Raw genomic sequence first — 23,876 nt, forward strand, 5'->3', positions numbered from 1 at the left:
GATTACTTATATGTTGAGTTATAAGGCACGAGAATTATGGTGGGGCATGCAGAAGATCTGGTTGTTACCCTAACATGTTGGTTGGAATTAATAATCTAGATGAAAGACATTACAGAAGATATTATATGGAATATAAATATAAAGTCACTCGGGTGGTTTTTTATATACGAAAACATTTATTATTGATGGGGGCAGATGGTAATGAAGATACTGAATATACTGTTGGAAATAGAACTTGATGTTACCCTAACATGGGTGATGGAATTAATAATCTAGCTGAAAGACATTACAGAAGATATCATATGGATTACAAACTTAAAGTCATTTGAGGATTTTGTTTATATATGGAAATACTTTTTAGTGGTGTGGTGTGGGCAGAAGAATAAAGATATTAAAATATTATGTATGGTAGACTGGTAGGAAAATGGGTGGAGATAGGTTAGGTTACTGATTGTTTAGTTTAGGAAAAGGGATGTTAGGTTCAGATATTAATATACGTAAAAGATTTGAATTAAGAGATATATGTATGGGGGTGGAGGAAATGGGTAGATTATGAGTTGAATAAATGCCAAATTAGGATTTATTATATAGTTTTATAGCTGAAGGTTGCTTTGAAATGTATAGTATAAGGGGGATATAATAACAATGTTAGAAAGAAATGGTTAGCATGTGGGGGGTGGTGTAAAAGGATGGTAAAGTATTATTTAATTTGATATCAATGATTTTATTTTGAAGAAGCCATGGGGGGAGGGGAGGGGGAGGGGGGGTTAGGGAGGAGGGGGGGGAAAGGGGGGAAAAATCTGTATTTGAAAAACTCATCGCATTTATGTTTATGTTGGCCAAAATATAATATATCGTCCACATAAACGAGCACGTACTCAATAGATGTGCCTTCTTTCTTCATGAAGAAGCAGAGATCAGCAGAAGTGGCTGTGAAACCCATGTCTTTGAGAATTTTTGCTACCACCTCTTTCCAGACTGCTTCAGGCCATACAAACTTTTATTCAACAACCAGGTATCTCCCTTTTGTGTATCTTTCCCCGGGGATGCTTTGACAAAAAGTTCTTTATCTAGTTCTGCGTGGAGATAGGCGGTCTGTACGTCAAATTGGTATACTTCGAGGCCTAGAATGGATGCTATTACCAGAGCACTCTTGACGCTTTCAGCCCTAACTGTGGGTGAGTAAGTGTCTGTATAGTCATCAGGGTATTTCTTTGCAAACCCCTGAGCTACTAGTCTGGCTTTATATAGAGTCTACTCTGTGGAATCAGCTCCCTCTGGAGCTCTGGGTGGCTCCTGACCTTCGCTCCTTCCGCCGTGATCTTAAAACATGGCTATTTGGCCTGGCCGGATTGGACTGAAGGGGTTTTAAATGTGATTTTAACGGGTTCTTATATTTGTTATATTTTATAATTGAATTTGTGTATTTATTGTTGTGAGCCGCCCTGAGTCCTTTGGAGAGAGGACGGCATACAATAATAATAAATAATAAATAAATAAATAAATAAATAAACCTCAATGTTCAGGATGTTTCCCGTTCAGGAAACGGGAACCCTGGGGGTTAAAACATATGGGTTTTCCGTTATTAGGACAGATCTCATAGGTAGTAGTGTTGTGGACACAAAATGTGTGATTGCTGTCCTGACAATCATAATGAGAGTGATAGACAAGAGTTTTGGTAACTTGATTGCCGTGGCGAATGGTAACCAAACATTGTTCACACTGGGACCAGAAGAGTTTGGCTGCGGGTATAGAAGTCCCGAGGATCAAAAACATTGAGACAAGTGGTGGAACCAAAATAAAGGTCAGAGCCATTGCCACCTTTTCCAAAGAATGTATGGGGAAACCAGCAGCAAGAGAGCAGAAAAACAGCAAAGACAACAAAACCAGCAAACCAAATATATTCAAATGGGTGTCCAGTCTATCCAGTTCATCAGTGAACAGGTCAGCAGGCGATGCTGGGGAACGGTGAAGTTTCAGCTTGAGTCCTTCCAGCTGTTGGACTTGCCACTGCTCAGAGGGCTCGGGGACGTGCTTGACTCGTGATGCGTGGACCCACGCTTTGACGCCGTCCACTTTCACAGCCGTGGGGGTGCTCAGAAGAACCTGACGGGGTGTAGACCACTTGGGTTGGGTGCAGGTGGGAGAGAGTTCTTTGATCCTTACCCACTGGCCCAGTTCAGCCAATGGTGGCACGTCAGCAGCTGGAGGTAAAGCGGACTGGACCTGTTTAGAGATAGAGGACAATACCTGCGCCATATTATGCAAATATGAGGTGATATTTCTTTCGTCTTCACTAGAATCTGGCAGGGCAGAAGCAACAAAGGGTCTCCCATACATCATTTCAAAGGGTGACAATCCTAATTTCCCTGAAGGCAGGGCTCTAATTCTTGCTAAGGCTAGTGGTAGTACCTTAGGCCAGGGGAGTTGGGTTTCTTGGCATAATTTGGACGTGTGTTTTCAGGGTTCTGTTCAAACGTTCCACTTTCGATGAAGCCTGCAGTCTGTAAACAGAGTGGAGGTGCCAAGGGATGCCTAAAAACTTATTGACATTGTTAGGTTCAGCTTGTAGCTTATTCCTAACTTGTTGGTCAGGCAATATATCTGTTTCTTTAAGAAACAACTGAGCCACGTAATCAGGGTTTGCTGAACCCTGTAATTAGGCTACAGTGCATACATAAGCAGCGCAGAGAAGCATTCTTTGTTCCTGATTGTACCTGTTCCTGTTGCTTCCTGCGTCTTTCTGCTGATTAGTGTTAGACTGGATTGTTATATGGTACTGTATACCGAGAGTTACTAAAGTCTGTTTGCTTTGGTAAGGGAAGATACTTACTGGACTGATATTACTGTTTATGACCTTGGACTGTTTTACTACACCGAGACTGCTTATTATCTTGTATATAAAGTATTTTTCTCACACGAGCTGCACGTTTATCTCCTTCCCTGTGTGTTTCTGCTCTGCTCGTTGTACAAGCAACAAATACTTTTTACACACACCCTAACAGACATCCTGAGTAACCTGTGAGGTGAAATGCCTGCCATTGTCAGACTCAAGACCCTGAGGGACCCCAAATCTTGGGATAATGTGATCAACTAAGGCATTCACCACCTCTCTGGCTTTTTGGGTGGAGGTAGGGATGGCTTCTGGCCATCCAGTGAATAAATCCACAAATACAAGAAGTTTAGATTTTGCTCTCCTTTTTGGGAGTTCAGTAAAGTCTACTTGCCAAGCCTCCCCGGGTATCGGGCAGTTCGGAGACTACCGAGAGGAAGCGGACTGCCCCCTCGGGGGTTGTTCCTTTGGCAGATGTCACATTGAGAAACAACAGTCTTGCAAAGGCCACGCAAGTTTGGATTGCAATAGCAGGATGTGAGCCACTTCTGGAGTGGGCGAGGACCGCTGTGAGACATGCGATGAGCTCGTTGAACAAGTTTCCACACAATTTGTTGAAGGGGCTGGATTCTGTTCTGAACAACCCACCACCCATCTCACCACTTGCCATCAGGGTGTAGCTGGTCCCTAGTGTCATATAGGGCAGGAAGGTGTTGCGTGGGGTCACAGGGAAGCAAAGCTGAGAGGTTCCTGGGATTGACAGCAGGGCCTGACTCAGCAGCTTGGCGGGCCCAATAGTCGGCAGCCCGGTTCCCACGAGAGATTTCACTGTGGTCTGTCTGGTGTCCTCGACAATGAATGATAGCTAGCTGAGATGGCTGTCTGACGGCTGTGACAAGTTTTTCTAGCAAGGGCTTCATCTCTAGGCTTTTCCCATCTGCACCAGTAAAGCCACGAGCCTTCCAGAGAGCGGCATGAGTGTGTGCAGCCAAAAATGCATAACGACGGTCAGTATAGATATTAGTGCGTAGCCCAGCTGACAGATGACATGCCTCAATCAAGGCTAAAAGCTCAGCCGCTTGAGCGGACCAGTGAGAGGGGAGTTGTCGTAGGAGGAGGGGGGCATCTCTGCAAACTACAGCCAGTCCTGTGTATCTTTTTCGAAAAGAGGAGCCATCAGTCCAGAGTTGGGACTCGGGATTGTCAAAAGGCTCAGTCCTAAGATCTGCATGAATGCCTACCACAGATTCCAAGACGGCTAAACAGTCATGTTGTGGACCATCTTCGGGGTGGGGGGCAAGGCAAAAGGGTAGCTGGATTCAGCCTTTCACATCTATGAAGCTGAACAGAGTCGGATTCTAAAATCTGGCTTGCATACTTAGAAATCTGGCATGAGGTGGCCCATGCTGGGAGTTTCTGTTCGAGGAGAGCTTGAACTGAATGAGGCATATATACATTAAGAGGAGCCCCCAAAGTTATTTTGTGAGTCTCCTGGATGAGGATGGCTGTGGCTGCAACAGATCGGAGACAGGCTGGCCAGCCTCTGGCCACTGGATCTAGGATTTTTGAAAGGTAAGCCACAGGAACTCTTTCGGGGCCCAGTTTTTGAAGTAAAACGCCCAGGGCACAACTCTTGGGTCAAGTTTCTGAAAGTTGCCCTAATTAATTCATGAGCCATGATCCAAACTTCAAAGGAAATATATTCATTTATTTGGAGCAACATTCCGGCAATACTGGGATGCAGCCAGGACTGACCCCACGCAGATTTACATCCCCCTATGACCCTGTCTCTCCCCTCCTCCCTGGCCATGTCATAAATCACATTCTCCAATTACCCACTTTGGCTGGCTGTGAAATCTAACACCCTCCTGATTGTGGTCAGAAAAAAATGTATGGAATTCACTTCAGTTCTCCCCTCCTCCTGCTCATGGCAACTTGAAAGCTTTGCAAGTTGACACCTTCATTTCAGAAACAAAGAGTTCAAAGCCTTTCATTTGATTGGGTAAAGCCAAGGCAGAGGCACGGCCCAATGCATCCTTTCAAGTCCTGCCATGCTTTCTGATGTTCCCCTGTCCACTCCCAGGCCATGTCCTTTTGAGTTAATTGATAAAGGGGTTTAGCAATGACAGAATACATTGGAATCCACAGCCGGGCATAGCCAGTGATGCCTAAAAAGGACTGCAGCTGTTTAACGTTAGTGGGTGTAGGTAAAGCTCAGCTGTCTTTGGAAGAGCATATGACGGCCGTGGCCAGGGGAGCTTTTTATCAGGTTCGCCTGATACGCCAGTTGCGTCCCTTTCTGGATCAGGACTCCCTGCGCATGGTCACTCAGGCGCTCGTCACGTCCCGCCTGGACTACTGCAATGCTCTCTACATGGGGCTCCCCTTGAAGAGCACCCGGAGGCTCCAACTGGTCCAGAATGCGGCCACGCGGATGATTATGGGGGTGACATGGCGCACCCATGTAACATCTCTCCTACGCGAGCTGCACTGGCTCCCGGTGGTCTTCCGGGTGCGATTCAAGGTGTTGGTTACCACCTTTAAAGCGCTCCATGGCTTAGGACCGGGGTATATACGAGATTGCCTTCTGCCACCGATAGCCTCCCACCGGCCAATATGCTCCCACAGTGAGGGGCTCCTCAGGGTGCCGTCGGCCAAACAATGTCAGCTGTCAACACCCAGGCTGAGAGCCTTCTCTGTGGGGGCACCAGCCCTCTGGAATGAGCTGCCCCTAGAGGTCCGTATGATCCCCAACCTGCGTACCTTTCGCCACACCCTGAAGACTCTTTTATTCCAACAAGCCGGGCTGGCCTAATAGGAATTTTTAAATTGGGTGTTTGCTAGTTTTTAAATTTCGTGGGCCAAATTTTATATATTTGTTTTTTAAATTGTTCTTAAATTTTGTGGTTTATATGTGTTTTAATATGGCTGTACACCGCCCTGAGTCCTTTGGGAGAAGGGCGGTATAGAAGTGCAATAAATCTAATCTAATCTAAAGCTAAAGCTGAAATAGCCTGTAAGCGGCTCTCATGTAGGAGCCGACAGCCTTTGCGCAGAACAAAACCCAGATACTGTACTTCCTGAGTGGCCCATTAGACTTTCTTCCTAGATACTGTGTAGCCCTTTTCAGCCAAGTGATTGAGGAGGGCGATTGAAGTATCCTCAGCATCTTTCTGGTCTTTCCCAGCTATCAATAAATCATCCACATATTGTAAGAGGGAAGTTTGTTGGGTGTCAAAGTCTTTAAGATCCTGGGCAAGGGCTGCAGCGAAAGCAGTTGGACTGTTACGGTAGCCCTGTGGTAGGCGAGTCCAAGTCAGCTGGCACTTGGAACCATTGGAAGGATCTTCCCACTCAAAAGCAAAGTATGACTGACACTCTTTAGCCAGAGGGCTACAGAAAAAGGCGTCTTTTAAATCTATGACCGTATACCAATTCTGGTCACTAGAGAGTGTAGTCAGCAAAGTATATGGATTGGACACCACAGGATGAAGTGGGCAGAGCCAACGGTTCATCTCTCTCAAATCGTGAACGAACCTCCAAGTCCCATCAGGCTTAGGAACGGGAAAAATTGGCGTTGACCAATATGATTGTGTATGGATGAGGAGCCCAGTTTTCAGAAAAAGTTCAATCTGGGCTTTAATGCCAAGCCGGGCTTCCCGTTTGATAGGGTATTGGCGAATAGAGATAGGTTGGGCATCCGGGAGGAGCTGAGCCATGTGGGGTGTAGCAAATTTTGCAAACCCAGGGATTCCTTGATACCAAACCTGGGGATTTTAAATCCAACTTTCAAACGGTTTAAAAAATCAGTGGGGGATTCCTTTGGATTTGGAAGGATCTGATGAACGCGGTGAAGGTTCACCGTTTTTGGAACGCCGAGCCTCAGTCCTTGAAGGATAGCATTCCTGGCTCTCTGGAGGATGAGGGCATCCTGATCTGTGTTGGGATCAACCTCACAGCTGGGGCTAAAAAGAACCAGGGGTTCAGGCCATAACGCTGGGGCATCGTGATTAGTTTGAATGCCATGTTCTCTAATGTGCTTTGTAGTGTGCCGTGGTGGCTTTAAGAACTTGTTTTTCCTCAGTAGACAGGAGTGCCGATAAGAGAGTAAAAATATCAGGCACATTAGGTCTATGAGTGGCCATCACACGTTGAACATAACTTTGGGGGGATTCCCTGTAAGAGGAAAGTTCTGCTTTCCAATTGAAAAGATCATTGGTAGTAAAAGGTGTGTGAACAAACACCAATTCATCTTTCATAGGAACTTGTCGAAGTGGGGGCCAGGACTGAGGGACCCAGTTGGTCGGCAGGTGCATAAGTCTGTCCCGTCCTGGTATGAGCTTGGGCTGCCTGGGATGTTGAACTTTGTGGATTAGCCTGGGAGAGCTGTGATGTTGTTGGGAGCACTTGACCTTGTGGATTAATCTGAGGGGCAGTTGGACGCACCTGATCCCGCACAGCAGATTGTGCTGCTGCCTGAGGTACCTGAGCCATTAAAGGCACAGCGTTTACATCAGGGGAAGGGGGAGCAACATAACATGGGGGGGGGAAACTCCTCTTCTTCTTCAATCACTTTGGATAGCTTTTTCTTTTTTGCAAAAGTGACAATGGGGCAAATTTTAGAAGAGGGTGTTGGAGTGAGCCCACATGCTTTCTGGATGTCTGGGCAACAAAGGAGATTGGAGAAGAAGCTAATGTAGAGCTCCTCTTCAGTTCGTCCAATGGCAGCCAGAAATTCAGCAAATTTGTTGACAAAATCTAAATCAACGCTGCCTTCTGGAGGCCAGGTTCCTACATTAGGACCAATTAAGTAGGTTGGCCAGATGGATGTGCAGAGGGCTTTCAGCTTATTTTTTTAAGAACAATCTTTTTTCCTGCAATAGGCTTTACTGTGTCCCAATGGGCTAACACGCAGTCCAGAGGGGAACACGGCTCTGTTTTTCTTACAAAGTTACTTATTCTGAATGGGCTACCAGCATGGTTGCCCATTTTCCAGGGGATTCCTTTCTGTCAGCTCGAAGCCTGACTAGACATTCTCTGTCTCCTGAGAAGATTTCCCACACCTTTCCGTCGGTGCGAAGCATGACCAAACTCTCCCTTTTTTCCCTAAGAGATTTCCCAGACTCCCCTGCCGGTCCGAAGTTTGGTCAGAGCCCTCTCCTGCACTACACACTTTTAATATTCCACCAATCACACGCCTTTCAAAGCGATCATCTCTGGCTGATCTCCTCTCGGATAATCAGAAACGCAGATTGGATCTCCGCATGTCGCTTCGAGGGCAAACCTCTGAGGAATTTCCCTCATCTCATTCACACACTCACAAAGCAACACTCCCCACCCCACCCAAAAGAAAAAGTCTCTACTCACCTAACAGAATACAATCTTCCCCAATACCCAGTTCAAGCCTCAATTAGGGCATTCAGGTCTGGCTGGAAACAGAATCTGCCGATGTCCGACCAGGTCGAAGTCACCGGTTTAAACTTGCCGGGAGCGCTCTTGGCATGGTCTCTGGTCCTCGCCGGTTTCTTCTGTCCGCCGTTGGTTAAGGCCGCCAAACCATAAGGGGGTTGGCTATATGGGGAGCCAAATGTGGCAACCTTGAAGGAAAATGGTGCCTTCGAGCCCCACGTTGGGCACCAGAAATGTAAGGTCCGGCTGTACGCTTAAGCCCTCAGTGAACCAAAAAGAAGGACTTAAACGGAGGCTTGAATAAGAATCAACATTTAATCTTTGATCAAAGACAAAAGGCTGGGTAAAACCATTCCAAACACATACAAAGAGATATGTATATGGGAGGGCTCACACCTTCAGAGAAGATGTAACCTCTTTTTTTACCCTTAAAACACCAGTTAAATCCCCAACTCTGGCCCCCAATTTATGTTTGTATATTCTTTGTTGCCCTGCAAGGGAATAGAAACTTCCCAATTAGTCTTATCTAGTACATAAGCATTCCTTTGTTATCTCAATTGGCCATTTGGCCCCCTGGTTCTGCAAGGCAGGAGCTTATCCAGATCAAACATAAATTAGGGCTGAGGTGTAAATTATCCCGTGGTTGATGGCTGTAGTTCCAACTGAGTACCATGCTTTTAGATGGCACAAGGAAAACAGGAAGAAGATTGATATGGGTTCAGGTCAAATGGCAGGGACATACATTTGACAAATACCAGATACATTACAGAGGCCTAATAACAATATGTTTGTAACAGGAGATACAAATAGAAAGGAATAATATATGTGATACAAATACAAAGGCACAATATATATGTTACAGGAACCTAATGGTTACAGAGTAACAAGCTTTTACTAAATCTAGTATCTCAGTATTTTATATTCTATCTTTATTATTGTTTCCCTACAATACTTTTGTATATACCTGCTTAGCAGGGCTTTCGGCCCCCCCTAAGCGGTGTTCTTTTTTATACAAAGTCAGTTTATTGCCCCCACAATCCGGGTCCTCATTTTATCTACCTCAGAAGGATGGAAGGCTGAGTCAACCTTGAGCCTGGTGAGATTTGAACTTGCGGTAATTGCAGGCAGCTGGCAGCTAAGTGCTATTTAACAGCACTTTAGTCTGCTGTACTACCAAGGCTGTATGCTGGATGAGATGTAGCCCATCCCTTGCCAGAAGCCCTTCTTGTAGGTAATGCAGGTTGAGGAAGCCAAAGTTCACTTGGGGGCACGAACCCTTCAGCCAGTGGCTCATTTCGAGGAGAACGAGGAGAAGGGGAAGGAGAAGAGGGAGAGGGAAGGGGAGCAAGAGGAGGAGGAGGGAGGGAGGGAACGAAAGAAGGGGAGGTTGTCAACTCGCAAAGCATCCCTGGCCTACTTTCAAAGTTGCCATAGGCTGGGGGGGTGGATGAGAAACCGGCAAAATGGCACAGCAGCTAAAGACAGATGCACATTCCATGCTTATCTCTCTCAAGGCTGTATCCCAGGGTTACCTACAGCATCCAAGGGGAGTGACCTCTACAACCCGGGAAATTGCTCCATTGGCGAATGTGATTGATGACACACCCTGGGGTGGGGGGGGGAGGGAGAAAAAACAGGATCATAATTGGAGGGTAAATTACGTTGTTACAGGATCTCTGGATCAGGCCCAATAATGGACATAGGCAAGTCATTCAATCTATCTCTTTTATTTACAGGTTTATCCGTACAAGTCAAGTAACATCTGGGAGAAGCATCTGGAATGGTGAGGGGCAACCTTATATACCCATGGGGCGGAGTCTCAGGTAAGGAGTGGTTTGGGAAGGGGGCTGGCTGCGTGTGAGCTTGTGTTAACCCCTGCAGTGCTATACTCTCTGCAGGCTCTGGCGCAGGTAGGGCATTTACTTGTGACAAATCCCCCTCTAAATGCCTAGCATGTGATTGCGAGTTGGGTTCCTCGTGGGAAATATAAGGCCTGATGCATAATTTGGATACCAGGTATGAGTGTTGTTTGCTTAGTAGTGGCTTCGTTAGGATGTCAGCAGTCTGTTCTTCCGTGTCACAGTGGATGGCTTTTATGTATCCGATTTTTGAGAGCTGTCTCACATGCTTGTGTTTTATATCAATGTGCCTGGACCTTTGACCCACCGCATCGGCCTTGGATATTTCTATGGCAGCTCTGTTGTCTTCGTGAATAGTTATCGGATACGTGGGATCAGCCCAGATGCTGGTGAGCAGGTCATCGAGCCATATAAGATTGTTGGCAGCCTTGGATAGGCATATGTACTCCGCCTCCGTGGTCGAGGTGGCTACCAAATTTTGTTTGCCCGTGTACCAGTACACTGGGCTATCGTTAAGGTAGAATACGTACCCCGAGGTGCTTTTCCTGCTCTTGGTGTCTCCGGCCCAATCAGCATCGGCGTAGCAGGTGAGGACTGGCCCGCTAGATGTACTTGGCTCTAGGAGCAGGCAGGCATCGGCGCTGTACTTTAGGTACCTCAGCACTCTCTTTACAGCGTCCCAGTGGTACATTGTGGGTCTACCTACGTGCCTGGATAGTAGATTAACCGACAGGGCGATGTCTGGTCTTGTCCAGTTGGCGATGTACAGGAGTGATATGGTAGATCTGTATAGGGTGTTGTCCTTGAATTCAGGGGACTCGCCATGTGTATTCTTTAAGAAGTCCGGTTGCATGGGGGTTTCACACCCTTTGGCATCTGCCATGTTGCACTTGTGCAATAGTTCATTTATTTTCTCTTTCTGAGACAGCCGGAACCCCTTGGGTGTTTTATCGATTTGCACCCCTAAGTACTTGTTTATTCTTCCTAAATATTTCAATGTGAAGTGTGCGTTCAACCCGTGGGCAAATGCTTCATGCTTGTCCTTGTGTTTGCTGATATATAGAATGTCGTCCACATAGACTAGGATGTATTCAGGGGATTCTTCTCCACTTCTGGTGAAGAAACAGTTGTCGGCTGTGGTAGCAGTGAATCCCATCGACTTCAACACTCCAACTAAGCACTCGTACCAGCGTTTACCGGATTGTTTCAGTCCATAGAGGCTCTTGTTGAGCAGCCAGGTGTCGCCTTTGTTGGGCTCTTTGCTGTGCGGCGCTCTGATGTATATTTCCTTATCTAGCTTGGCGTGTAAGTAGGCCGTCTGCACATCGAATTGGTGTACCTCTAACCCTAGTACAGAGGCAATTACGAGTGCGCTCTTGACGCTTTCTGCTCTCACGGTAGGGGAGTATGTGTCGGTGTAATCTTCCGGGAACCTCTGGGTGAAACCTTGAGCAACTAACCTGGCCTTGTATAGGTTTTTGCCCCCCTCTAAGTTCTTGATTTTGAAGATCCACTTGGTACCTATCGTGTTTTTTCCTTCTGGGACCTCGGTTGGGGTGAAAACTTCTAGTTCTTTTAGACTGTCCATCTCCTTAGCCATGGCTGACTCCCACCTTGACTTCTCTTCGTGTGGCAGTCTCAACACCTCTTCATAGGAGTTGGGTGTGATGGGAGATGTGTGTATGTGCATTATGTAGTCATCAAATCTTTTGGGTAACTGGTTTCTGGTTGTTCTAACCGGCCTGTCTGTTGTGTGTTAGTTATCGTGTAGGTATCTGGCTTCCTTTTGTGTCAGTGAGTCTACACTTATCTTGGGGTGGTCTCCTTTCCATTCCCTGACCCTGACCTCCTGGTGTTTGGGTTTGGGTTTGGGTTCCTCCCTTTCTACGCTGTCTAGCGCGCCTTGCTTATCTTGTTCTCAGTTGTCTAGTCTCGTTTCCCGCCTAGAGTGTACATCGTTGAAGTGTATCCTGGACCAGTTGGCCTGTTCATGGAAAACTGCTGTCCTAGATACTACAAACTTGTTATTATTGTCTACAAACCTGAACCCTTTGGTGCCCGGTTCGTATCCCATAAACCTTAACCTTCTGGATATTTTGTCCCCCTTCCTGCGCAGCTGCTTTGGTATGTGCACATCAGCGGTGACCCCAAACACGTGCAGGTGTGCTATTTGTGGTTTCTTATTATACATGAGTTCGTAAGGTGTCTTATCTATTACACTGGACCAGGTCCTATTCAGCGTGTAATTGGAGTAGACTAAGGCCTCAGACCAAAAGTGTTGGCCAATCCCTGCATCCTCTAGTGCGCACCTGACCATGGTCTGCAGGGTGGAGTTTCATCGTTCTACGACACCATTCTGGAAGGCTGAAAACAGAGTCAACATAAAGTGAAGCACGCCCTTGGATTTGAGCCAATGGGAGAATTCCCTCGATAGGAATTCGGACCCTCTATCTGTCATGATTTGTTTAATCTGTGTGTTGTTTTGAGTCTCTACCCTTTTATAGAACTCCTTAAATTTCTGGAAAGCTTCGCTCTTTTGCCTTAGTGTATAGACGAAGCCGTAGCGACTATAGTCGTCTACGATGGTGAGAAAGTATCTCTTTTTGTATTTGATGGATGGCCTTAGGGGCCCCACCAAGTCCATGTGTACTAAGTTGAAGGCTTGGCTGGTAGTGCGTGAGGATTTCTTTGGTCTGGGCTTGACCTTTAACTTTGAACATTTGCACACCGAACACTCAAGGTAGTTTTCGCAATTCTTTATTTTGACACCCTCGGTACAATCGGACATTTTTTGAATCACGGGGAAACTAGCATGCCCTAATTTTCGGTGCAGTAGGTGGGCACATTATCGTGCACGGGTCTGCCTATTGATAGCTTTCCCTGTGTGTGTTTGGTTGCGTTCGCTTCCTGTGCAGTGTCTTCTTCGCTGTGTGTCCCCCTCTCACTTTCATGACTCTCCTCATTTTTGTCTGGGTTCGCGCTGCTTATGGGGGCTGAGCTGGTGTTTACGCTGGGGGTGTTGCTCTCATTGAATGTTAGGTAGGACAACCCCTGTTTGACTAACACCCTCCCTATGCTTTCTCCGTCCTTACTTATGTGTGCCTTCCCTTCGGCAAAAGTCACTTTGATTCCCTTTACTAAGTTTTAATGTGGCTAGAATGTTGTGGGGTATCTATGGGACTAGCAGCACCCCCTCTATTTTCCCTATGCCCAGCAGTATTACTACTCCCTTTCCAGTTACCTTAACCTCACTTTGGTTGGCAACCTTGATCAAGAAGTTTTCCTCTGTAAAAGAGGAGAGCAATTGTCTGTTACAGGTTGTGTGGTTAGAGGCCCCAGAGTCCAGGAGCCATGAGTTGACCTCCCTATCCTGACATGTTGAGTGTGTACGTTCCCCTATCTCGTATAGTGACCCTGTCCTGCTGTCATGGGAGCTGTCCCTATTTCCCCTTCTGTCCCGTGGGTTGGGGGAATCCCTGCACCTGTATCTGTCTTCGGGAGTGTGTCTCTCTGCCTGTCTGAGTCTGTGTTCTGGTCTGCTTCTCTCTCTGTAGCCTTTGGGACAATCTCGCTTGTGGTGCCCCCTAGATCCGCAGTTGTAGCACTCAGTTGTGTCATGTTGCCTGTCTTGGAAGGCTACCTTCCTTATGTGTTTGTGTTCCCTAACTGTGTTATGGCGGCTCCTTTTCAAATTATCTTCAGCTATCAGTTTGTTGGATAGCCTCTCGATGGATAGATGTCCTAAGCTAATTGTATCCAGGTGTGCGATGAAACTATCCCATGTGTGGTCTAAAGAGTTAAGTATTACACTCTTCATGGTCTGGTCTGATATGACCTCCCCCCTAAGGTGTAGTTCGGCCCTGGTGGCATTCAGGGACACCAGGTGTTCGCTTATGGGGGTCCCTGGCCTAACTCTGGCAGAGAAAAAATCCTTAGAAATCTGGGTGGTGGTGGCCACACTCTCACTGTAAAATAACCCAAACATTTTTGTATGATCTCTGATACTGTGAGGTGGTGGCCAATGCTATGATATATGGTTGGTGATATGCTAGAGATTAACAGGTAAAAAGCCCTATGATGCATACAGTCCAACTCTAAAGTCCATGGTTTTTCTGGGGGGTCATTGATAAAGTGTGACATATTTTCTTTTAGGAACACCACCTGAAGCTGCGGTGACCACTCTAAGATGTTACCCCCATCCATCCTCAACTTTGGGAAGTCCTTTGGTAAGTTCCCAGCACTATTTGCTAAATTACTTACAACAGGCTGCTGTCCATGGTTCTGCAGGCGCTTGTAACAGCAATACAGCATGGGGACGCTTGCTGGGAGTTTAAAAAGCCCTCTCTGTGTTTTTTTTCTTCTTTCTTCCTCTAGGTGGAGCTGCGCATGCGCGAAGTCCATTTCGGTCCTGTAGTCATTGTGGAAGGACCTGTTCATCATTGCTCCCGCATAGAAGTCTCTCACAGTCGGGTAGGCCTCGGTCTCGACCTTGGGAGTCCAGCGGTGTCTCTGGCGGGACTGGCTCGCGGCGATCTCGTCGGCGTGGAGATCCAGGCGGCTTGGAAGACTCGGCGATGATGATAAGTAGCCGCTCCAGGCTCTGCGTTCCGGGGTTCGCGGCCTTATCGATTTAGGGCGCGGCGTTCCTGGGGTGCGCAGGAGGGTTGGCGCGCTGGCGGTGATGTCGGCATCCCCTGGGTGGGCGTCCCGGTGTCCTCCTCCCTGGCTCCCTGTTCTCTTGGGTCCCTTCGGTTCCTCCCTGGTGATCCTTAGGCCTGGGCCAAAAGCGGCGGCGAGAGTCTTCATGGCCTTGTCGACTTGCCGCTCAGTCGGGGGGCATTCGGAATCCGGATCAGACCCTGGCCCCTCACCCCGGTCACTTTCCCCATCACTTAGGGCTGAGTACTTTTCGTGCGCCGGCCATTTTAAATCCTGGCTTCCGATTGGTCGGAAGTCGGCCATTTTGGCCAGCCGCATGGTCAAAGATGGCCGCCGTTTGAAATTTTGCGCAGGGCCATGGGGCTCGGTGGTCGCTGTAGGGTCGGTTTGGGGTGATCCACTCACCGAGTCCAGTTCTTCGAGCTCCAGGTCCGGGTCGGCCTCACTTATTGCCACCTCGCGGTCCAGTATGAAGCTTCGAAGGTCCGCAAGGAGGTTCTTGTCGTTAGCTCGCTCTTTCAGCAGTTGCAGGACGTTGAGCCGCAGGCTTTCATCCTCTTGATCATCGGGTTCTAGGTTGCTTCCTTCCTCAGTTTCCTTTCCTTCTTCCATCGTGCTGGCCTTGGGATCGATCGTGGCCTCTGTCCTCTCTGGCAATCCCGTTGTGCTGTCACCGCTTTGTTTTTGTAGTGTCGCCATCCTTTAGGCATGCAATCGGGTTTCCTTTGTATGTCCTTGGTTTATTGGGCCATTAAACCATCCTCTGCTACCATCTTGTTACAGGATCTCTGGATCAGGCCCAATAATGGACATAGGCAAGTCATTCAATCAATCTCTTTTATTTACAGGTTTATCCGTACAAGTCAAGTAACATCTGGGAGAAGCATCTGGAATGGTGAGGGGCAACCTTATATACCCATGGGGTGGAGTCTCAGGTAAGGAGTGGTTTGGGAAGGGGGCTGGCTGCATGTGAGCTTGTGTTAACCCCTGCAGTGCTATACTCTCTGCAGGCTCTGGCGCAGGTAGGGCATTTACTTGTGACATACGTAGGGTCAGAACTGGCTTCACTTGGGAACGTGCCGACATGAAGCTTCTAATAAATAACTGGATTTCTTTTGAAGCTTGGCTCGACAGAGGGAGGGGAGAGGGAATGGGAGGAGGACAAGGAGGAGGACAAGGGAAAGGGAGAGGGGGAAGAGAAGAGATATAGAAGGGGGATTGGGAGGGGGAGGGGGAATGGGAGGGGAGAAGGAGTGGGGGAGGGGAGGAGAAGGAGTAGTAGAAGAAGAAGGGCTAAACTCTGTTGGGTTTCCCTCTCAGACAATTTACAAGCTGCATTAATTGTGACGGGGGAGGAGGAGAGAATCTTTCCCAAAGGCACCAAATCAAATCCCACCCTCTCTTTCCCCCCGAAGAGCAGTTGAGGTGGGTCCTGTCATGGCTGAGACACCCCTCCGTCCGTCCCTCTTTCCCTCCTGTGGGTGGGGATTCCTCTCCTCCTAGGGTGTTAAGTTGTGCAGCGACACCTGCTCTTCTTGCTCATCCTCCACCAACGAAGAGAAGCGAAATTTGGCCCGAGCCAACCAGTCCCGTAGTTTCGACTCTGGAGTAACAGAGAAGTCAAGGAACGTGTGATTACCACAAGTTAACCACAATTAACCACGGTTTTATAGGAAGTCCTCAATTTACGGCCGTTGAAAGTTACGACAGCACTCACTGGAAAAGAGTGACTTCTCCCCTTTTTTTTCACACTTACAACCACTTGGCAATTGACTCATCATTATGACGGTTACAATATTTTCCAGAGTCACGTACAAGTAAGTCCTTCACTTACAACGGTTCATTTAGTAACCATTCGAAGTGTGAGAGGAGGACTATATCCATGTTCTGTCCCTGTACCACACACTCACCCCCACAGACGGCCTGGAGTTAATAAGCCACACGACAAAACCAGTGGCTAGCTGCCAATTCAGACTTTACTCACACAAAACAAAGATTAGACTGCAAGCATTCTGATAAAACAGGCAGAGTGTCAACAATACAAGGATTAATCCAAATGCAGTCCGATAAAGCAGGCAAAGTCCAGTAACGCAGAGATCATGGAGTATTTCCAGTTTTTGCTCGTCACAAACTGAACCGGCCACCACACCTACATTTATACCTTGTGGGGTGTGGTCCAGTGACTCAGCTAATCTCTGGCACGCCTTCCCCTCTGCTGTGCACACTTCTCCCTGCGCCTCTGTCTCGGGTCCAGCCAGCACTTATCTTCTTCATCGCTGTCCACCTGTGGCTGCAGGGACGTGCTTGGCTCTGAGCCTATTGTTTGGCCTTCGGTGTCCTCTGGAGGCATTGCCAGAGAGGAGGGTCCTGGAGAGGGAGGCCTTGCCAACTCCTCTCTCTCACTCTCAGAGTCTGTAGGCTCAGGCTCAGCAATGGAGCCACAACAATCCATTGGAAAGTTGCAGGTAGTAAGGCCCAGGAGCGCAAAGCCTCGCTGAACCAGTTTTAAACTAACATGATTGCAAAATACGCCAGACCTATTTCTAATATGCTGACTTCTGTGCTGCATTTTCTGCATTTTGAGATATATTTGGAATCGGAATGTTGAAACTGTGAGGAATAGGGAACAGAAAGTAGCCGATGGATGGAGGTTTGAGATGTACATGGCAGTGGTGAAATCCAATTTTTTTTACTATTGGTTCTGTGGACGTGGCTTGGTGGGTATGGTGGGCATGGTTTGGTGGGTGTGGCAGGGGAAGGATACTGCAAAATCCCCATTCCCACACCACTCCTGGAGGAAGGATACTGCAAAATCTCCATTCCCTCCCCAATCCTGGGGCAAGTATATTGCAAAATCTCCATTCCCACCCCCTCTAGGGGAAGGATACTGCAAAATCTCCATTCCCTCTCCACTCCTGGAGGAGGGATACTGCAAAATCTCCATTCCCTCCCCACTCCTGGGGGAAGGATACTGCAAAATCTCCATTCCCTCCCACACTCCAGGGGAAGAATACTGCAAAATCCCCATTCTTTCCCCATTTCAGGGGAAGGATACTGCAAAAACTCCATTCCCTCCCCACTCCAGGGGAAGGATACTGCAAAATCCCCATTCCCAACCCACTCCTGGAGGAAGGATACTGCAAAATCTCCATTCCCTCCCCAATCCTGGGGCAAGTATATTGCAAAATCTCCATTCCCACCCCACTCTAGGGGAAGGATACTGCAAAATCTCCATTCCCTCTCCACTCCTGGAGGAGGGATACTGCAAAATCTCCATTCCCTCCCCACTCCTGGGGGAAGGATACTGCAAAATCTCCATTCCCTCCCACACTCCAGGGGAAGAATACTGCAAAATCCCCATTCCTTCCCCACTTCAGGGGAAGGATACTGCAAAATCTCCATTCCCTCCCCACTCCAGGGGAAGGATACTGCAAAATCCCCATTCCCACCCCACTCTAGGGGTAGGATACTGCAAAATCTCCATTCCCTCTCCACTCCTGGAGGAGGGATACTGCAAAATCTCCATTCCCTCCCCACTCCTGGGCGAAGGATACTACAAAATCTCCATTCCCTCCCACACTCCAGGGGAAGAATACTGCAAAATCCCCATTCCTTCCCCACTTCAGGGGAAGGATACTGCAAAATCCCCATTCCCTCCCCACTCCTGGAGGAAGGATACTGCAAAATCTCCATTCCCTCCCCAACCCTGGGGGAAGGATATTGCAAAATCTCCATTCCCTCCCCACTCCTGGGGGAAGGATATTGCAAAATCCCCATTCCCTCCCCACTCTGGGGCCAGCCCAGAGGTGGTATTTGCCGGTTCTCTGAACTACTCAAAATTTCCGCTACCGGTTCTCCAGAACCTGTGAGAACCTGCTGGATTTCACCCCTGGTAAACGGGTGTTTGCAGAGAGTTGACGGTGAGTAAGAATGTAAGAAGGAACAGGGAAGTGAAACTATGGAATGCGTATGTCAGTTAAAAAAAGAAGGTGTAAGAAATGTGGCTTGAGATGGGAATGGTGTCCTTTGCCCGATAGCGGTCCTTCTAGGAGCTGCTATGTGACATTGGGTCCCATTGCAATGGTTTCATAATGTAAGTTTTGTTGCGGAATTTCACTGCTAAATTGGCTGCTCACGTTCCAAATTGCTTGTGAAAATAAACCTCTGAATCTTAAAGTAAGATTTATTGCTTGTGATTTCCCCTTTGGGTTTTTATTGGGGTTTTTTGATAACAGAAAGGGACGCAGTGGCTCAGTGGCTAAGACGCTGAGCTTGTCGATAGAAAGGTCGGCAGTTCAGCGGTTCGAATCCCGAGTGCCGCGGAATGGGGTGAGCTCCCATGACAGCTTCTGCCAATCTAGCAGTTCGAAAGCAGGTAAAAAATGCGAGTAGAAAAATAGGGACCCCCTTTGGTGGGAAGGGAACAGCGTTCCGTGCGCCTTTGGCGTTGCGTCATGCCGGCCACATGACCACGGAGATGTCTTCGGACAGCGCTGGCTCTTCGGCTTTGAAATGGAGATGACAGGCAACGCTTGTGTGCCCACAGATACAGCTCCGCATGCCACCTGTGGCACACGTGCCATAGGTTCGTCAACACGGCCCTAGCTCATCTCTGGTGCACATGCGTGCGCCGGCCAACTAATGTTTGGGCCTTCTGGACCCACCAGAAGTCAGGAAACAAGCTGTTTCCGGCCTCCAGAGGGCCTCTGGGGGGTGGGGAAGGTCGTTTTCACCCTCCCCAGGCTCCTAGAAAGGCTCTGGAGCCTGGGGAGGGCGAAAAACGGGCCTACTGGGCCCACCATGCCATCGTGTGCCGAAAGTGGGGGGAGTGTGGGGGGGGTTACACATGCATGTGCAGGGGAGTGGAGTGCATTGAATTATGGGTGCGTGCGACCCCCCCTCCGCTCCCCTCTGCTTTCGGCACGCGACGGCAAAAAGGTTAGCCACCACTGGTCTAGGGTTCCCTGCCTGAGCAGCAGGTTAGAATCATAGAATAACAAGAGTTGGAAGGGACCTTGGAGGTCATCTAGTCCAACCCCCTGCTTAGGCAGGAAACCCAACACCACGTCAGACAAATGGCTGTCAAACCTCTTCTTAAAAACTTCCATTGTTGGAGCATTCATTCTGGAGGCAAGTTGTGCCACTGGTGAATTGTTCTAAGCGTCAGAAAATTCCTCCTTAGTTCTAGGTTGCTTCTCTCCTTGATTAGTTTCCATCCGTTGCTTTTTGTCCTGCCCTCACGTTGGACTAGAAGACCTCCATGGTCCTTCCAACTCTTGTTATTCTCTTATCCCCTTGTGCCCCTTTTTTGGGCAGAATAAAGCTCTTGTAAATCTCCACCTCGGTATGTGGTTCATTCAGCGTTGCACCTCAGGCAGAACCAGTTTTCTGGGAAAACACTATACTTCTGGAGGACTACAGATTAAGAGTTGGAAGGGACCTTGTAGGTCATCTAGTCCAACCCCCCCGCCGGTCCAAGCAACCCACCCACGCCTCCACTCCACCTTCACTCCATAAAACCCAACCCACAGCTTAGAAAGTCACAAAGTGTTGTGACTCTGACTCCCGAGCCTGTCCTAACAGAGGAAGAGGACTCAGACAGTGATGGGGAGGAACTGACTAGGCCTCCCTCTCCAGGACCCTCCTCTCTGGCAATGCCTCGGGTTCCATCCGAAGGCCAAGAGGAACAGCCTGGGATGGGCCAGGAGGAAAGCATATCAGATAGGGAGCGAAGATGATGAATCCTGGCTTGATCCCAGGCAGCGTCGGAGGGAGAAGCATGCGCAGCAAAAGAAGAGGCGTGGGAGGGCCAGGGATTGAGCTGAGTCACTGAGCCACACCCCACAAGGGATAAGGGCCGGGGTATTTATGAGACCGCCTTCTGCCGCCAATAGCCTCCCACTGGCCAGTATGCTCCCACAGAGAGGGACTCCTCAGGGTGCCGTCGGCCAGACAATGTCGGCTGGCAAACCTCAGAGGGAGAGCCTTCTCTGTGGCGGCACCTGCCCTCTGGAACGACCTACCCCCAGAGATACGCACGATACCAGACCTCCGGACTTTTCGTCGGGCCCTGAAAACGCATCTTTTTCACCTAGCCGGGCTGGCTTGATCCCATCCCTTCGGTTTTAATTTGTAATTGGTTTTAATCCGGGTTGTTTTAAATGGATAGCCAAAAATATTTCATGTTTTTTAAATTGCTTTTAAATTTTATATGTTATGTTTTACCATGGCTGTTCACTGCCCTGAGTCCTATTGGAGAAGGGCGGTATACAAATTAAATAAATAAATAAATAAATAAATAAATAAATAAATAAATAAATAAATAAATAAATGGGGGTGTGATTGCTCGGCAGGCTTTGTGACGGACAAAAGTTTAAACTCTAAAGAGTCACATTGTGAATCCTGCACTTCGGCTCAGATATATTTTGGACTAAACTCCTGTGGATAATTTGTCGCTCTGGAAACGGACTGCAGATAAGGCCTTTCCTGCTTTTTGGGAGTACTGATTGGACTGGGCAGGCGTTTTACAGTTAGCTGCCAGAACTCTCGTCTGCCAGGAATTCTGGTCTGTTTATACAATAAATTATTGGCAGGCGTTGTTTGATACTGCATTTGTCTGTGTGAGGACGGGGGACAGAACACAAAGACTGTGTGGGCGCCAACTCCTGACACCGCTGTGGCGTGTCCCGTCTTACCCGAAGAGGGATCCTTCTCCAGGAGGTTGGATCCCATGGGGTCTTCTTTGAGGGTGTCGAGCTTTTCATTCCAGTCTTCCCAGTTTACTTCTTCTACTCTAGAAAAAGAGTCATAAGTAGCAATAACACAATCTTCCAAGCCTCCTCCAGTGGTGGATTTCAAAAATTTTTTACTACCGGTTCTGTTGGTATGGCTTGGTGGGCGTGGCATGGCTTGGTGGGTGTGGCTTGGTGGGCATGGCAGGGGAAGGATACTGTAAAATCCCCATTCCCACCCCACTCCAGGGGGAAGGATACTGCAAAATCCCTATTCCCCCCCCCCACTCCAGGGAGAAGGATACTGCAAAATCCCCATTCCCCCCCACTCCAGGGGGAAGGATACTGCAAAATCCCCATTCCCCCCCCACTCCAGGGGGAAGGATACTGCAAAATCCCCATTCCCCCCCCACTCCAGGGAGAAGGATACTGCAAAATCCCCATTCTCCCCCCACTCCAGGGAGAAGGATACTGCAAAATCCCCATTCCCACCTCACTCCAGGGAGAAGGATACTGCAAAATCCCCATTCCCACCTCACTCCAGGGAGAAGGATATTGCAAAATCCCCATTCCCACCTCACTCCAGGGGAAGGATACTGCAAAATCCCCATTCCCACCCCACTCCAGGGAGAAGGATACTGCAAAATTCCCATTCCCACCCCACTCCAGGGAGAAGGATACTGCAAAATCCCCATTCCCACCCCACTCCAGGGAGAAGGATACTACAAAATCCCCATTCCCACCTCACTCCAGGGGAAGGATACCGCAAAATCCCCATTTCCTCCCGATCAGCTGGGACTTGGGAGGCAGAGAATAGATGGAGGCGGGGCCAGTCAGAATTTTTACTACTAGAATTTCTCCGAACAAATCAAAATTTCTGCTACCGGTTCTCCAGAATTGGTCAGAACCTGCTGAAACCCACCTCTGGCCTCCTCCCTCCCTTTATGCTCGAGAGAACCAGGGAGGGTCCATTTCTGAAATGACGTGTTTCGTACCCCAATTGGGCACGTGGTGGTTCAGCTTACCGAAAAAACCACCTCTCGTCTTCCTTGTCCTCAGAGCTGACGGAGAGGTAACAGCCGGCTCTCTGGGCCTTTTTCCAGCACCAGATCCAGTTTTTCTCTATCTCCAGAATAGCGATGGCTCTCTGCAAATAGAGTGGTTGGTTGGTGAAGAGAGCTTAGAAATCAGGGGGAAGGGCAGAGGGAGGGAGAGAGAGAGAGAGAGGAGGGAGGGAGGGAGGGAGGAAGGGGGGAAGGAAGGAAGGAAGGATATGTGGATGGGTGGATGGACAGACAGACAGACAGATAATGGATGGATTGATGGATGGGTGGATGGGTGGATGGGTGGATGGGTGGATGGGTGGATAGATAGATGATAGAGAGAATAGATAGATAATGGATGGATAGAAGGTAGATAGATAGATAGATAGATAGATAGATAGATAGATAGATAGATAGATAGAATAGATAGATAATGGATGGATGGATGGATGGATGGATGGATGGATGGATAAAAGAGATAGAATAGATAGATAATGGATGGATGGATGGATGGATGGATGGATAGAAGATAGACAGAATAGACAATGGATGGATGAAGAGATAGATAGATAGATAGATAGATAGATAGATAGATAGATAGATAGATAATAGATGAATGAAGACAGACAGACAGACAGACAGATAGATAGATGATGGATGGATGGATGGATGGAAGATAGATAGAGAATAGAATAGAATAGAATAGAATAGAATAGAATAGAATAGAATAGAATAGAATAGAATAGAATAGAATAGAATAGAATAGAATAGAATAGAATAGAATAGAATGGATGGATGGATGGATGGATGGATGGATGGATGGATAGATGATAGAGAGAATAGATAGATAATGGATGGATAGAAGATAGATAGATAGATAGATAGATAGATAGATAGATAGATAGAATAGATAGATAATGGATGGATGGATGGATGGATAAAAGATAGATAGAATAGATAGATAATGGATGGATGGATGGATGGATGGATGGATGGATGGATAGATAGAAGATAGACAGAATAGATAGATAATGGATGGATGGATAGAAGATAGAATAGACAATGGATGGATGAAGAGATAGATAGATAGATAGATAGATAGATAGATAGATAGATAGATAGATAGATAGGTAGATAGGTAGATAATAGATGAATGAAGACAGACAGACAGACAGATAGATAATGGATGGCTGGATGGATGGATAGAAGATAGATAGAGAATAGAATAGAATAGAATAGAATAGAATAGAATAGAATAGAATAGAATAGAATAGAATAGAATAGAATGGATGGATGGATGGATGGATGGATGGATGGATAGATGATAGAGAGAATAGATAGA

General features: G+C 47.7%; 1 protein-coding gene across 3 annotated transcripts in view; it reads right to left on the minus strand.

Annotated features, from left to right (window-relative positions):
- Window positions 1-15,583: 15,583 nt before the first annotated feature.
- Window positions 15,584-23,876, minus strand: part of LOC117658919 (transient receptor potential cation channel subfamily V member 2-like) — a 43,305-nt gene continuing 35,012 nt past the window's right edge. For all 3 annotated transcript variants that reach the window (XM_087890234.1, XM_087890236.1, XM_087890241.1), the window contains 3 exons: window positions 22,517-22,638; window positions 21,456-21,553; window positions 15,584-16,363 (listed from right to left, as the gene is read on the minus strand). In XM_087890234.1, coding sequence (XP_087746360.1) covers window positions 16,260-16,363; window positions 21,456-21,553; window positions 22,517-22,638 — 324 coding nt within the window. In that variant the 3' untranslated portion in view covers window positions 15,584-16,259. The remainder of the gene's footprint in view (window positions 16,364-21,455; window positions 21,554-22,516; window positions 22,639-23,876) is intronic.

The sequence above is a fragment of the Pantherophis guttatus genome, chromosome 1, assembly GCF_059756535.1.
Source record: "Pantherophis guttatus breed Tessera chromosome 1, ASM5975653v1, whole genome shotgun sequence".
Lineage (NCBI taxonomy): Eukaryota > Metazoa > Chordata > Lepidosauria > Squamata > Colubridae > Pantherophis > Pantherophis guttatus.